Source organism: Medicago sativa, chromosome 2 (assembly GCF_051527215.1).
Source record: "Medicago sativa cultivar Bolivia chromosome 2, Bolivia_mono, whole genome shotgun sequence".
Taxonomy (NCBI): Eukaryota; Viridiplantae; Streptophyta; class Magnoliopsida; order Fabales; family Fabaceae; genus Medicago; species Medicago sativa.
In genome coordinates this window covers 6267652-6284211 of record NC_140750.1, presented here as the reverse complement: position 1 = coordinate 6284211, position 16560 = coordinate 6267652, and the positions used below count along the sequence as shown (strand labels likewise).

Here is a 16560-nt window from a genome sequence, read left to right as displayed (position 1 = left end):
TTTAACTACAGATTCCAAATGTAGGGACAGTTTTCTATTATGAAATTTGAAATTATCTGAAATTAGTACTACATATTCCCAGAGATGAGTCACATCTTTTTAACAGTGAGAATATCACCCTTCTGAATATAAGAGATATTAATGCAAACCCAAAGTAAATTAACTAGGGAGGGCCTTGAAGTCGACCAACTTTACAGGATAATAAATATCAACTTCTAGTCATGATACTTCAACTTTTGTCAAACAAATCATGAGTGGAAAACTTGGAGGGAAAGTTGACACTTTAATAAGTACTAATAACTAAAAAGAAAAGCTTAGTTAGAACTCCCTAACCTCCTCTTCTGAATCAAATAATCTCAACCCTTTAACAAAATTAAGCAACACTTCCTTGATCTGATCCATCATCATAGTAATAAGGGGACAACTTTCCATCTTTCTGAGAAGACTTTGTTTGGCTCTCTGGGCCTACTTCTTGTAACATCTTCACCACTCTTCTCATTGCAGGCCGGTTAATTGGAAGAGGACTAGTGCACATTAGGCCAATGTTAAGGACCTTGCAAATTTCTTCTTTGTAAAAAGAATCAAGCCTTGAGTCAAGAACATGGTCAACACCTTTCTGATCCAAGGTGTTGCATGCCCACATAACCAAATCTTTTTCCCCAAATTCAGGATCTATAGGCTTCCTTCCGGTGACTAACTCGAGGATAACAACACCAAAACTGTATGTGTCACTCTTCTCATTCACTCTAAGTGTGTATGCATATTCTGCAAAAGGTAACAATTGCGTGTCAATTTGGCTCCAAAATAATATATTCTCACTCTCTAAGACTTGGAAGCTGATAATTATTTCAAAAGACAATCAGAAGGTGTTAATAAAATCATGTATTAATAATACCACTGCAAAGAAAAAAAGAAAATATTTGATAATAAATTGCATATGAAGCTTAATTTATTCAGTATAATACAAGTAATCAACAAATGCAGTGATTATGAGTTAATCACAAGTAGTACCACATAATTGTACGTCATAGTCATCAAAAAGTGGAAAGAATATCATGAAATCAGCTAACCTGGTGCGATATACCCACAAGAGCCAGCTATGACAGACATGGACTTAGTTCCTTTCCCATTGGATTCGACCGCCTTAGCTACCCCAAAATCTGCAACCCTTGCGCTAAAGTCTTCATCCAACAAGATATTATTAGATTTGACATCTCTATGAACAATAGGAGGAACACAGTCATGATGCAGATAAGAGAGGCCTTCTGCAGAAGCGAGAGCTATCTTATACCGAGTTGGCCAATCCAACAACCCTCCTTTATTGCTATGCAGCAAATCACCAAGACTACCATTTGGCATATACTCATAAACCAATAGCTTGCAATCCCTAGTGGTGCAGCAACACCATAGCTTGACAATGTTCTTGTGTCTGATCTTGCCCAAAGTTTCAACCTCTGCATCAAAAGCATCGTCTTGAAATCGGTTCTTTTCAACATCTCCACTCTCGGTTTCCATTCTGACCCCACCCCATATCTTCTTCACAGCAACAGCTTCCCCATTGCGAAGCACAACCTTATAAACTTTCCCGGAAGATCCGCTTCCTATGACATTATCTTCATCAAGGCAATTCAAGACCTCATCTTCACCAAAACCCAGTTTATGAAACGACATCAACGTCCATTTGGTTTTATCAATAGATCTAGCTTTCTTGATATTCATGTACTTGAAGTAAAACCAAATCACACCAAACACTAAAACTAAAGCTGCAACTATGAAAATAGTTCTAAGCAACCAAACAAAATTCTTACTCTTACCCTCCCCTTTGACATCACATAAACCTTTCAAATCGCCACATAAACCAGGATTACCAATAAAACTATCCCTATACATATCCTTAGCCATGAGAGGTGGAATCTCTCCAGAAAGCATATTGTAAGACAAATTCATCTGATTGAGCTTCAAGTTCTGCAAACTCACCGGAACATTTCCCCAAAATCGATTATTAGAAAGATCAAGAAAGTTAAGCACAGACATACTTCCAATATCTTCAGGAATTTTCCCACCAATCTCATTACCAGCCAAATTCAACTCATTGAGTTTCTTAAGAGATTGAATCCCTTTTGGAAGCTCCCCAGAAAGATTATTCTTGTGAAGATCAAGAATCCCAAGCTGATGAAGATTCACAATACTCTCAGGCAATGAAGAATTGAACCGGTTATTACCACCTGAAAATTCCTGAAGATTTTCCAACAATCCAATCTCTTCAGGAATCACACCAGAGAAATTATTATTCGTCAAAGTCAACTGAGACAAATTCCCAGCTCCACCAATAGTCTTACCAATTGAACCAGAAAACAAGTTATCAACAAGCTCAAGAAGATACACATGTGGCAGACCCCAAAAACCTGCCGGAACTTCCCCAGACAACTTATTAAAACCCAACCTAACACGCGTCAATGTCCGACACTCCCCTAAACTCCCCGGAATCTCACCGAAGAATTCATTATGTATCATCAATAACTCCTCCAACGCGCCACGCTCACACAAACTCACCGGAATCCTACCGGAAAACTTATTATTCGATACATCAAAATAAATCAATGGACCATTCTTCCCTAGCTTCTCCGGCAACTCACCGGTGAGTAAATTCTCAAAAACCTTTAACTCATAAAGATTCGGCGAATCAGCAATACTCACCGGCAATTCACCGGTAAACCTATTCTCAAACAAATTAAGACTTTCAAGTGGTAATCTACACAACTCATCAGGAATTTCGCCACCAATACGGTTCATAGAAATATCAATCAACCTCAATGAAGTAAGATTCGACATTCCCACCGGTAACTCGCCGGAAAACGAGTTGTTATAAAGCTCAATCTGCTTCAAACTTGTCATTTCAACAATCGAACTCGGAATAGAACCATCAAGATTATTCATAGAAAGATCAAAAACACTGAGTTTCTTCAATTTTCCAAACGAATGAGGAATATTACCAACAAGGTTACATGAACTAAGCCATAGAACTTCGAGGTTAGTTAGGTTTCCGATCTCCGGAGGGATCGGAGAAGGTAGAAAGGGGTTAAATGACAGATTGAGTGTTTTCAAAGAGGTAATGTTTGCGAGTGAAGGTGGAATAGAAGATTCTAGAAGATTGTAAACAAGTGAAAGCACTTCTAGTTTGGGAAATGTTCCGAATGAGGTTGGGATTGAGCCTGAGAAGTTATTTGCTGTTAAATCAAGATAACGGAGGTTAGGGAGGTGTGGTAGTGTATGAGGGAGTGTACCAATGAGAAGATTGTTAGAGAGGTCTAAATGAGTAAGGGAGGTGCAAGTGGAAATATCTAAAGGGAGTGTTTGGTTTATTAAGTTGTTAGTTAGGATAAGGGTGGTTAAGTTTGTGAGACGGCAGAGAGTTGAGGTTTGTAATGGACCAGCTAGGTTGAAGTTGGAGAGGTTGATTTTAGTTACAGTTGTGTTTGTTGGGTCGCAGGTTATGCCTGACCAGGTACAAGGTGTTGAGGTGTTGTTGTTCCATGTGGATAAGGAAGAGGATGGATCGTCTAAGGAGAGTTTGAATTGGTGTAGGTAGAGACCTTCTTGGTTGAGAGAGAGAATGGTTAGTGGTTGAAGGAGGAGGAAGAGGAGAAAGGGAAGAAGAGGAAGCATTGTGGAAGAATAGAGTGTTTGTGTTAATGGTTGAAGTGGTTTTGTTGTTTGTGGTTTGGCATAGTATAAGTAAACTATGGTAGTGATTGGTGATGGTTTTTGGCTGTGTCTTCTTTCAGTATAAAAGGACTGTGAGTTGATTTGATGGTATGCGACAGTGTTATTGAGATTAGAGCATCATTTAATTGCATTATTGCTTTTCTCCATTTAAATTGTAAACTAGACACTTCCATTAAGACAAAATCAAGTTTTAATTGCTATTCACAGTGGATCAATTATGAATCTAATCACAATTTGTCATACTCCTTCCGGTCACTATTGTAAACAAAAAACTACTCCTCCGTCCCGCAAAATATAACCCATTTGAAAATGTGTAATTTTGACGTAACTTACTTTGACCATATTTTTCTACTAATATACAAAGATAAATAATATCATGTAAGATGTCGTTAGATTTGTCTCGATGAGTATTTTCAAAATATCAAATTTTGATAATTTTTTCTAATATATTATTCAAGATATTTAAGTCAAAATTATGCATTAGCATTCGTAATAAGGTCAACTGTGTCAAATATTATGGAACGGAGGTAGTACTTTTTCGGTTCATTGAATAAATGATGTATGTGGTCTATATTAATGACCACCACATACATCACTCATTCAATGAACCTAAAAAGTAGTTTTTTGCTTATAATAGTGACCAGAGGGAGTAGTAATTTGTAAAAATATTTTACTAAAAATGAATATATAGAGTCATGCTAACCGGTGCTCCTGGGACACTGGTTAAGGAAACCAAAAAAAGAAAATTTTAAATTGAAAAATACACTTTGTTGACTTTTAAAGGATTAACAACGCAATTTTCAACGCAATACATACTATATTTGCTTCTTCACCAATGCCCGGGGATGTGAAGCCCCGATACTTCAAAATCGATGACGTATTGTATCCCCTGCGTATCTTGCACCGATACCTGCCTGATACTTCCCGATACGTATCAGGAAAGTATCCGAAAATTAAATTTTATTTTAAAAAAAATAATTATCCGATACTTCCCGATACGTATCAGGTGAGTATCCGATAATTATCCAGCACCGATACCTGCCCCGATATTTTCCAATTAATGTTAACTAAAATAACTTAACTCTTGAGTACTGATGTGTTCTTTTTTGAATATAGTGCTTCTTTTTTGAATCGATATAGTATAACACTAACAATGTTTCTTTTGGATATAGTATAGCACTGATGACGCTTTTTTTGAGATATTATGTGTATGTAATGGACTAATCATCACTCTCTTTATCGTCAATATTATTTGTATTTATGTTGATATGCTATGAGCCTATGATTGATTTCTTTTGTTTGTTAATATATTTACATATTAAAAAAATGATTATAATTATAATGTACATTTAGTTATATAATTTTTTTTATTAACGTATCTCAGCCGTATCGTATCTTGATTTTTGAAATTTTTCTGTATCGGCGTATCGGTGCAGTATCGTATCTGTATCGTATCTCGTATCTGAACTTCACAGGTCCGGGGGCACCGTTTAACATTTCCCATATATAAATTGCCATAAAATAGAATATGATTATGATTGATTGTATGTATATGTGTGTAATAGAACTTCACATTTTGAGAGTGAAAATGTTTATAACTTGTAAGATCGTATATGGTTTTTTATTTAATCTTTTTTAGAAAATACAGGGAATAATAGACTTAAAAATCTTCCACTTTTGTTAGCCATCAGTAAACCCAAATCGACATTGATATTCTATTTATGTTAGTGTATTTTTAGATGATATTGTCCTATCAAAATTGTTTTTCTTTTACATATATAAAAAGTTTGTGTGTTTTTATTAAATAACTTAGTAAAATTCTACCAAAATTTGTGGAGTGTGCATGAGAGATGGCATAAGTACAAAATGGTAAACCTCAATATATTTGAATCATATCCTATTTTGTGCAAAATTACATTTGGAAGGGTGATATATGTACAACTATTTCTAGAAAATTTGTGCGACAATCTTTTTTTTATTAGCCAACAACAATAGAGATGGTAAGAATACAATAAAAATATAAGAGAGAGTTGTCTCAAAATGAAATTCTAAGAGTTAAAAAAACTCATAAGATGTTGAATCCTTTAAACTATTTTTTTTTTTTTTTGACCAAGGATCCCTTTAACTATTGATACCATAAATCAATCAATTCTTCTGTTTCTTCTCAAATGTGCCACAAATATGTCGACTCTTCTCAAATTTGACACAAATTTGTCCCTCCAACTATTATTCTTTCTAATCTTTTGACTAAGAAGATGAAGTGTTGAATTTAATCAGTTTTGAAGCAAAAATAATTATCGGATTTAAGGCTCAGCAACCCCCGTACTCTAATCCAATTGTTCATTGACACAAGTTAACGAGGTAAAACAGGAATTAAAACATAAATTTTATATTAAACAGATAAATTTTAAGCTTTTAAAATATTGAATGTACAATTTTAAAGATTATATTTTTATAATCAACTTTTTAACTTGTATTTTAAAGGCACAAATTAACGTTTACAAGCTACTAATAGTAATTCTAAAGATAACCTCTTAGTTTGGTAAGGAGGGAATATTATTTTACAACATGGTGATATTTAAGCATAATCAAGTTGCTGATCCTTTCCAAAAGAACGTGAACTAAACACAAGACCTTAATACATGAACACCGAAAAGCGAGCAATAGCATTGCTGCTACGCAATCTCCTTAACATGTTATTGCCTCATCTTGGGAAAATGGATTCTTTTCGGCATTTGGAAAATCCGGGCTCGTGTTTAGATAATTTGATGTTTTTAATACAAGCATATGTTTCGGTTAGAACCAAAAAGGAAATATGGTTATCTTTCAGTCAAATTTCAAACGGAATGTTAAGTTTTTTTTTTAGTAGAGTTTTAAGTTTTAACCGACACTCTTTAAAAAATTAATGATCGTATGTCTTTAAAAAATTAAAAATATTTACGAGTTTTTAAACAATTTTTCAATGGTTTGGGTTTTTCATATTCCCCGTTAATAGGTCTAATTTTTTTCATATTCATTGTATATAACTATACCCTTAGTTACTATAACTATACCCTTAGTTCCCTTCAAAAAAAAAAAAAATTATACCCTTAGTTAGACATTTCTAAAAGTAATTTTACTTCAGAGTAGTTAAGATTTTAAATTAAATATTCTTAATTCATCCTTAAAAAATCTTAATTCATGTTGTTTGAATAACAAATATTATATTAATAGAACAATGAAGCAAGAGGGTACATACAAGACCACCAGTAATTCCATAAATAATGTTGTAGTTTTAATATGTTGTCTGTATTCTTAATTTAGTAAATTACAACATTATTCATTCTGATAAGTACGTACGTAGTATTAGCAAAAATGTAATTTTCAAAACAAAAAAACAAAAAAAAAAAAAAGCAAAAATGTTGTTTTAACACAAAATTTGAAACCAAACATTGTATATTTTATGATTTTAAATTTTTATCAATTTATGTTTCTTTCTATTGATTATATCAACACTTAATTGAATATGTTTGTATACGATGCTTGTAAATGGTGTCAACTTTTTGTGTGTAAAATATTACTGCTCTCGTTTTAATACTACATGATAGTCATGAGTATTTTCTTTGATTACGTGAACAGAGATAAGTTGGCAAATACTGTTTTGAAGATCAATCGATGCACGTCACCGGCTGCAAACAGAAGAAGAAAATGAGAGATCTTAGAATGAGTATTTGACCTGCTTCTGGCCACCATTATGGCAAGTGTATTAATTAGTCACAAGCTTGAATGTTACTGTGTGGCCTAACATTTAGTACCACATTTTGTCTGCCCATGATTTTACTTTTTTTAAATGATGTCTGCCCATGATTATGTATCACTATTTATGCTGATATACTACATGCATGCTTGAGTAAAAAAAAATTATCTATTTAAAAGCCTCTTGTTGTTGAAAGTTGGGAGTGAAAAACATTTGGTTACGTAGATCGAACGTTGAGTAAGCATATGCAATGATTTATATAAGGGGAAAAGAATAAATCATGGCTGAAGTATTCCCTTATACACTCTAAGTATGGCATGCATGATTTTGACTGCTTTGCACAATTGGAACTTGGAAGTGGCACAACCAAATCTCAGTTATTTTAATTCATTTTTTATTTTTTAAGAATATAATTCTATATGCGTCGTTAATAATAAAAAGAAGAGAAAACAAAGAAAATAAAATAAAATCAGGGGAGACATAAATCGAAATTTATGCAAAATAAACTAGAGATATTTAAATTTAAAATTATGCATTCAATAAATGTGCTTCAATTCAAATTTAAATTTAAATTGCATATAATAATAGGAATAAAAGATTATAATAGGTGTTACCAAAAAATATTATTAAGAGGTTTCTCGTTGTTTTCTTCATGGGATGAAAAAGAATACAGTATTTCCAGCAAGTGTTTGGATTTCTAACAGTTTTGCTTACAGAGAAGCAAATGCAAGGCCAATGCTTCTATAATAGAGAAACTTTGTACTTCAATTTCACGACTTTAGTGTTGCTACAGTGTGTGCAGTGCTACAGACAATCCAAATTTGTCCAACATGTTTGGATCTTCTACAATATTGTATGTAGATATGACTGGAAATGAAATTAGCCATGTTGAGTCAAACTCCGTAAAGCTTGACTCGACTCGATAAGAATTGATTCGGTTTGAAACTCGACTAAAATATGATATTGTTAGACTGTATTTTTATACGAATATTATTTTTTTAGCTCTAGTTTAACTCTTTTAAAATTGGTGAACAACTCTATTCCACTCGTTGGATTCACATCTTTTGTTCAAATCACACACTACAAAACAAAAATGATAAAAAACCCAAAAAAAATCCGTTTCTTAAACTTTCTATTTTTTTTTTAAATACAAAGATTGAACAAAAATAAAATCTATCTTAAGCATAAGGTGTGTAATTGACAAATATAAAGTTCAGATCTACATAAGGTAAGAGTGATTACAATATTTCTGTATAAAATTGTGCGAGAGAGATTGCAATTTTCTTCTCATATAAGTTACAAATTGAATAATACAATATTTTGTTGTAAAAACGTGGATGTAAGCATGGAGTGTCCATAAAGGGGACTTATCAGTACATTACAAAAGCGGACAATTCTCTAGAACGGGGCAGGTACGATGTTGTGTGGTAAAGGCAGGTTCCTCTTAAGGTCTCTGTGTTTACGTGGAGGCTTCTTCGTGATCGACTTCCAACTCGAGATAACCTTCTACGTAGGGGAATCATTCATCAGGATGGCACTTCTTGTATTGGGGGGTGCGGTTCTTCTGAGACAGCGCCACATCTCATTCTCCAATGTGAAGTCTTCGGTTCAGTGTGGCACTACGTTTATCGGTGGTTAGACATTTCTTTCATAGCTCCAGCGACAGTTGGTGATCACTTTCAGCATTTTGGTCAGTTGGCAGGTTTATCGAGATCTACTCATTCTTTTCTGACAGTAATATGGCATGCTTGTGTCTGGGTTATATGGAAGGAAAGAAACAACAGGGTTTTTCAGCATAAGCTGATGACTTCGGATCGTTTAGCAGAAAGGGTCAAGATTATGTCTTTTAATTGGTTTAAGGCAAATATGCCCAGCTTTGTTTTCAGTTTTAATGACTGGGGACAACATCCTTTATTGTGCATGGGTGTGCTGGTGTAGCTTTTTGTTTTTTTTTTCTTCTGTTATTCGTTTTAGCTTGTGAATTTCGGTTGCACTAAATTTTGTTTGTGATGGGTGTTCTCTTTTGCACATCTTGTGCGAGATGATCCACCTGTGGTATTTTAATATATTCCATTTTGGCTTGTTCAAAAAAAAAAACATGGAGTGTCCAAATACGTTAAATTTGATAGTTCTCCTTTATTTCTTTTTCCTTCTTGTATAATTGTGCTTCTAGTTGAATATTTTCTATTGATAAAACATCTGTGAATAATTTTTAAATGTTTGAAGAAATACGTTTTTTATGTGTACACAACAACCAGCTTCATATGAAAAAATATATATATGAAAAAGCCAAAAAAAAAAAAACTATATTAAAAAACTATTCTAGTTCAAGGCGTGTCAAAGAATAGAAAATTCAATGCAATGGTTTTGAGAAAATAAAAAGATAGAATGACCTAAACAATTTGGAGGGTTAAACCACCTGTTGATTCAAGTGATAAATAAAACTTCATATGAACTATACGGTGGAGTTCCAAATCAAAGAACATATGTGGTGATATAGAAAAACTGGTTGCAGGGATCGAAGATGAAGTGATATGCAAGAAAGGTTCATTCGGAATGGTGCAGATTTTGCATCTGGTGTCAGAATGACCTGAATTATACCTTTTCGGAAAGCCCCGGACCTCACAAACAAAACACATTGCTTTGCCATGATGCAGGGGTTAATTTAGTCATTTGAGGTCATCTAAAGACCCTAAACTGCCTTTTAATATTTCAGCATATTCTAGAATTTTATATTTTATTTCGGTTTGTTATTTTTTGGCCCATACGAGTTTGTTATTTCTTTTAGTATTTAAACAGAACTTATGCAGCCTAAGAGACATTTTTTCATTCAATAAAATTATTCGAGACTTCTCTCTCAATTCTGGTTGATTTCTAAAACCCTTATTTGATAGTTTTGTCGCTTGCAATCTTTCTATTTATCTTTAGGTTTACGCTTGCTAACCCTTGCTTCCGTTCTGCATCACGTGGGCCTATAAATCATTTCTTTTACAAACTTTGATGCAAATTTATGGCCCTAATCCATATATATTAAGCTAGACAGAGACACAAAAGGGGAGTTAAAGGCAATGGTGGATCCACCCATTTGAGTCTATTCCAAATAACATACATTGTTGTCATTTTCTTCTACTTCAATATAGAACTAGTAACTTTCCCCTATGCCACCATTTGCCCACTTTTTCCTAGTGTCACATACTACTTTCCTCTATCTAAATTGTAGTATGAAAAAGGGGTACTTGGCAGCCACTATGGGGAAATATTTAACTTTCTCTTCTTTTGGTGGGTACCCTCTTGTTTTCCTACTACTGTGAATGATTAGCGAATTAAATGAGATTTTGGAAAGATCTTAATCCATTGATTTGCATAGCTTAACATAATAATGTGTTCAAAGCACTTTTTTTGCAATGCATATTCTATGCACTACCGCTAGTAGTAGTGCCACCTTTCAGAGGAAGGCTATATCATTATCAACAAAGTTAAACCGACACCAACCCTCTATAACTTGTCTTTGTTACTTTATTTATGATTCTTTAATCAAGCTTTAGTTTGATTAGGAATCTTTTGACAAGTATGGAAAGAACCAAGCAATTTCGATTTGAAACTTTTTGATGTGTCACCTAGTGTTAGGGAATTGAAGGAGTGTACGATTAATGATTTAAATAGCAAGCTAATTTTATGCATTGTATTTTTATTTTGAATCTATGGTCTATGTTAATTCAAATATACTTGTCATGGAGATGAATAAAGGTCTCTCTACAAACATGTAGTAATGATGTTGATGCCATATTCTTATGTCAAAGAGAAAGGTCGGGGTCGTGAATTGTTCCATAATGGGAAGTGCCTAACTAGCTAATACTCAAATTCTACGGTAAAGAAAACGTGTTTATTTGGATTGCATTATTATGTATCGTACATTGCATTAATCTTCTATCACATGGGTTGGGTTGCAAAAATAAATTCCCCGTAATCATTGCCTCCATATATTGATAGCATTTGTGTGTATGTGCATGTTTTGGAGAGTCAAGGGAGCGTATCGGAAGAAGATGAGCCAATATTCATGATCAACAAGAAACCGAACATAAAAAACAAAAATTAGTCAATAATTTATGATCAACAAGAGACTGAACACCACATCTCTATCAAAATATTTAAGGCATTAAAAATATCGATTGTCTCGTCCCTCCTATAATCAAATATTTAACACATTCATAATGTGTAAAATGATTTATATTTGTATATATTTTTTAAAAAATATTTACTATGGAGAAATATTTAAAAATAAATTTAATATAAAAAATTATGTTCGGTGTTAAAACCCTCAAAGTCTAACTCCTAGTTCGAATCCATTCTAAAAGCAAAATAATTTTGGTAAAAAGATTAAATGTTTCAATTATTTAAAGTTTTTTTTTTGAAGGAGTTTACTTAAAGTGTTGGAATTTTAGAATAGAGAAATTAGTCTAGTGTTGCATTTTTTTGTAGAATATAATTTGATTACTGTTTTTTAAATGTTAAATTTATCTTATATCTCATAGCTCAACCTGAATCAACTTGCTTATCTTTAAAGGTTGATCGGATTTGATTTTAAAATATTGAGTTGTGTTTCGTCAAAACCAACCATTTTTTAACAAAAATGAAATCTTCTAAATATTTTAGAAAATCATTAATCAATTAAAGTATAAATTAATTTTGATATACTCTTTTGAAAATAAAAAAATAATTTTTCAAAATTTAAAACAATTGCATTGGCCTAATTGCCTAAGCATAGGCGTCCCAATAAAAAAATATAGGTACCCCATAAAATGATAAGGTGACGCCTATGATTTTTCCTTCTACCAATGAACGTAGGAGTGTCACCTGGTATTAAAAGACATTTAGCTACGGATCGGATACAACTTATCATCATTCATCACAACTAAGAAGATTCAATAATAAGAGACAACATCCCATTCCCAAGTTGGAGTAGCTACAGCTAGTGATTGATGGACGCATACCCACGGTGTTTATGTCCTTTACTTTGTATATTTTGCAAAGTAGTATCTATCACATTCCTATGATCTATTGATCCATTCACGAGGTAAAGTGGAATTGAGTGGTACAGGCCTAGAGGCATGGCCATTGACTCTACAAAACACTACTGCTACAATACAAAACCATGCTGTTGGATCTTTTCATGTTAATGATGCTATTCCAAAGGTTAAGGTCTTGTTGTCAACTGTCAAGGTATAATAAAAGGAAACACATAAACAAAAAATGAAGAGAAAATGATAGGTGAGGAAACAAGGACAAATGAAAATCAACCCTTCAAAGTGTAATATGAATATTGATTCCTAATTTAAGTCATTTCTATTAATTGAGAATATTATTGCCCCAATATTATTACTGGGGTCTTCACCTTAGCCATTATTGGGCATAACTGCATAACATAGCATGTGAACATAGCTTTTTCCACTGCATTTTCTTATTAAAATGTGCTTAAAATTTTGTAGAAAGACATAAAACTATATATTTGTGTGAGATATAAATTCATAAAGTATTCCTCAAGTTTTGTAAAAGTTGAGTTAGATTTAATTCTGATTATTTGAGATATGTCATGCCACCTATTATTGAGCCACAATGACCATGTCAAAATTGTTCAATCTTAACGATAAAAACGTACGTTAAGAGTCTCATATTAGATGAAATGTGACATGCATATAAATTTACAAGAGAGACAATTCTCACCTTAAAATCAGTTTTGTAATAATTGAGTTACTTCCGATATATATATATATATATATATATATATATATATATATATATATATATATATATATATATATATATATATATATATATATCATTACCATTGTTGATAAAAAAAAAAAAGTAAGATTACCACAAACACACTATACATCAATGTGGGTTTGCCCACCTATTCCTCAAATTAAGGAAAAAGTTCACAAACAAACCAATTAGTACTAGAATCAGAAAGTGGAACCAATTTAACAAAAAAGCTCAGGGTGTCAATTATTAGAGAGGGGACACGATTTCTCCTTCATGATTTTGACAGGTTAATTATTGGTCTATCAACGTGCTTGTTTGTGCTGGAGAACATTTTATGACTATCAACATAGAGAACATTTTTTGACGTAAAAGATTGGTTAAACTTTTACGGTCCATGCAACTCATCACACTTTGGCACCTTCCCTCTTCATGATTAAAAAAACTGTAGTTGAAACGTGGGTTATAAAGTGATTTTGAAGCTTTATTTACATTTTTTTTCAACCCCCTTGTGCTATAATTGCAAGCTTTATTGCTGATGAAGTGAATAAGTCCAATAATATTACAAACAATTAAGGATCATCAGGGTCCGCATGGTTGAAGCAAAGCATGAGTCTCATAATCTTGAAGGCATAGATTTTAGAGGAGTAAACAAGAATACTATTGGACTATGATGATAATGATGAAATTATTTTGACAAATGGAGCATGATAAAAATTATTCAGTTTCCCATCTCCAATTTTCATCAACCTACGCATTAAAACATTAATAATCAAGTTTCATAAGGAAAAAAAAATCAGAGTCTTTCAAGTTACATTTTCTCAAGTGCCAATAATTTTGCAGGGTAACACAATAATCTGAAATAACACATCATTATATTATTTTTTTGTTTAAAAAAAATTATATTATATTTTTTTAAATATCATATATTGTATAGGTGTTCACCACTATATTAGATTTTTTTTTAATATATTTTGCCATTAAAAAAAAGATTTTTTTTTAATATCATTACATTTTATTGTTGTTCACCTATCTAAATACAAGATACAAATAGTGAGTTATCTTGTGGAGCGACCAAAGAGGAGTTTAAAGAACTGAAATTGTGAATATATGTCTTAACATAAATATTTTTATTTTGATGATCAACAAAAGAAGTCTTAGAAGAAGAACAATGCAAAAAACGGAAAAGAATGTTCAAGTTTTTTAGTTTGAGATTTTGTTTATTATTTGTATTAGGACTTTTATGTGAGTACTAGAAAAAGCTCTCTTGAAAATAAATCACACACTTCACAATAATTTTCATTTAAATAAATTTATGAATAGCCATAATTTTTATGGAAATTGCATAATTGATTTTGACATTAAAAATATGTTTTTCATGAGGGCCTAATGGTTTGTATTGAGGTAATTAACCCAAGCTTTGAAAACATATAGTGTATATAGTTGTTTCCTTTTGTTCCTGTTTCGGACTTGGCTAATGTCAATTCTCGATAGAGATCCTTTTGTATCTAAAACTAACGGATCAAGGTCGTGTGGAGAGATCTTAATCGTTCAATCCAAATCATATGATAACTTGCCCTAATATGATCACAAATATCTCTAAGAGAGAGTTGTCCATGTAACGATACAAAGGCCAGAAACTTTAATTCTCTACTATAAAGACTGACTCATAGTCTCAATTCAGATACACTCATTTTTACATCAGTTACCACTACCTAACAAGATTTACTGATTTGACTGTCAAAATGTTTGCAAGTACATCACACCTTCACCGAAGAAGAAGGAAGTTATTGTTTGAATGCACCGTAGATTCAAAGACTCTTCCACCACTCATATCACACAAATCTTAGGTCCGGCGAGGTCCAATTCCATTTTGATTTTCATTGTTGCAATAAATTATGACATAACATATTTTTTTAAAATTACCTTTTAATAGTCATTAAAAATTTCCATTTCAGAATAGTTTTTGTCCCCTCTCATTGTGTTGAAATAATTGTTTTTTTTTTTTAAAGAATGAATAATCTGTGGAAGCTAGCACGTGATTTTACATAAGCATGGTTTATCGGATTAACATATGCATAGTGTGTGAATTCACAAATTCATTATTGCTCCAAAAAATCATATGATTTTTGGAGTCATTCATCAAACTGTCGTGGCTGTAAAATTAATCAATATAGTATAGTACTAGCTAGCTACGCGAGATTTTGCAATAGAATAAGATTTTTAGTTGAGGTTGTTGAAGTCCATTAATCCGACAAAAGTTGATTAAATAAAATAGTGCTATGTCATATGTGGTTTTGAAATGACAAATGCCCTCAAATCAAATCCAAATTGTTTTATAATGATCTTATTTACATTATATTACTAATCACACGAACTACTATCAATGATTCATTCAGTATAGTCTAGTCTATAGTGTACTATGTGTCTGTCCAACTACAATATCTTTCGGGGACTTGAAAATATTTGTGACAGTCATAATAGCATGAACAACACATACATCTATAACTTAAAATATCATTTACATGCAAGAGAAAATACGTAAATATATACAAAAAAACAAATTAATAAGTGAAAACAAAAAAAGTATTTAGATAGCAAAAAAGTAAAGAGAGGTAACATTTAGTTAAATGTTTGTCCATTTACTTTTTAAAAAGGCAAAGTAACAAATAAGAAAGAAAAAATTGATAGTAAATTGCACGGTCAATAACTTCAATACCCACTCTTATGTCTAGTATGGATCCACGTCAAATTTTCACGTCCAAAAAACATAAACCTACTTAGGGCACAAATTCAAAAAAGAATAAGAGCGCTCTAATTGTTCAATAGGCCTAACAAAGCAACAAGACAACAATTAAGTTAAAAAACAATTTTGGCCACCCTTCTGAATAACTTTGGAAGTGTATAACAATTTTTGTTTTGAAGGTATAGAAACTACAGTGTTTTTGTTCGACAGTATACTTTTTTTTTTTTGTTGTTGGATGTGTACATCTGAATAATTTTGAGGTGGGAATAGTTCCTTCCATATATTAAAGTCATTAATAACAATGGGCCAAACAAACGCTTGGAAAGAGGAGCGACTTACCGCACCTCTACTTTTTTCACTACACCTATATATTTCACAAAGCTTACTTCTTAAAAGGAAAAAATTATCTAAAACAAACCACTATAAGGAAAAGTCTGGAGCAGTTTCTCAATTTGTGTGCATCAGCCTTGCAGAATGACAATGTTAATCTTCGATGTATGGTTTTAATTTTATCAGATATTTCCAAAACAACGTTGTTATCTTCCATGATTCACCTAATGACACGTACCGTATTTTTCTCGAGGATGCCATG

General features: G+C 32.4%; 1 protein-coding gene and 1 non-coding gene across 2 annotated transcripts; both read right to left on the bottom strand.

The window, feature by feature from the left end:
* Positions 1-3703, bottom strand: LOC146943974 (uncharacterized). The gene is made up of 2 exons (XM_085742316.1): positions 1071-3703; positions 1-765 (listed from the first exon to the last, which is right to left on the bottom strand). Exons 1-2 carry the CDS (start codon positions 3664-3666, stop codon positions 374-376), a joined length of 2988 nt encoding a protein of 995 aa, XP_085598442.1. The 5' UTR covers positions 3667-3703; the 3' UTR covers positions 1-373.
* Positions 3704-16396: 12693 nt separating this feature from the next.
* LOC146943973 (U6 spliceosomal RNA) lies at positions 16397-16500 on the bottom strand. The gene has a single exon (XR_015029602.1). It is a non-coding gene; the product is annotated as a U6 spliceosomal RNA (small nuclear RNA).
* Positions 16501-16560: the final 60 nt, after the last annotated feature.

Excerpts from the sequence above, each read along its gene's own strand:
- LOC146943974 (XM_085742316.1), bottom strand. The coding sequence starts at position 3,666 with ATGCTTCCTCTTCTTCCCTTTCTCCTCTTCCTCCTCCTTCAACCACTA. Across the intron at positions 766-1,070 it reads TTGTGGGTATATCGCACCAG|AATATGCATACACACTTAGA; the intron begins GTTAGCTGATTT and ends TACCTTTTGCAG.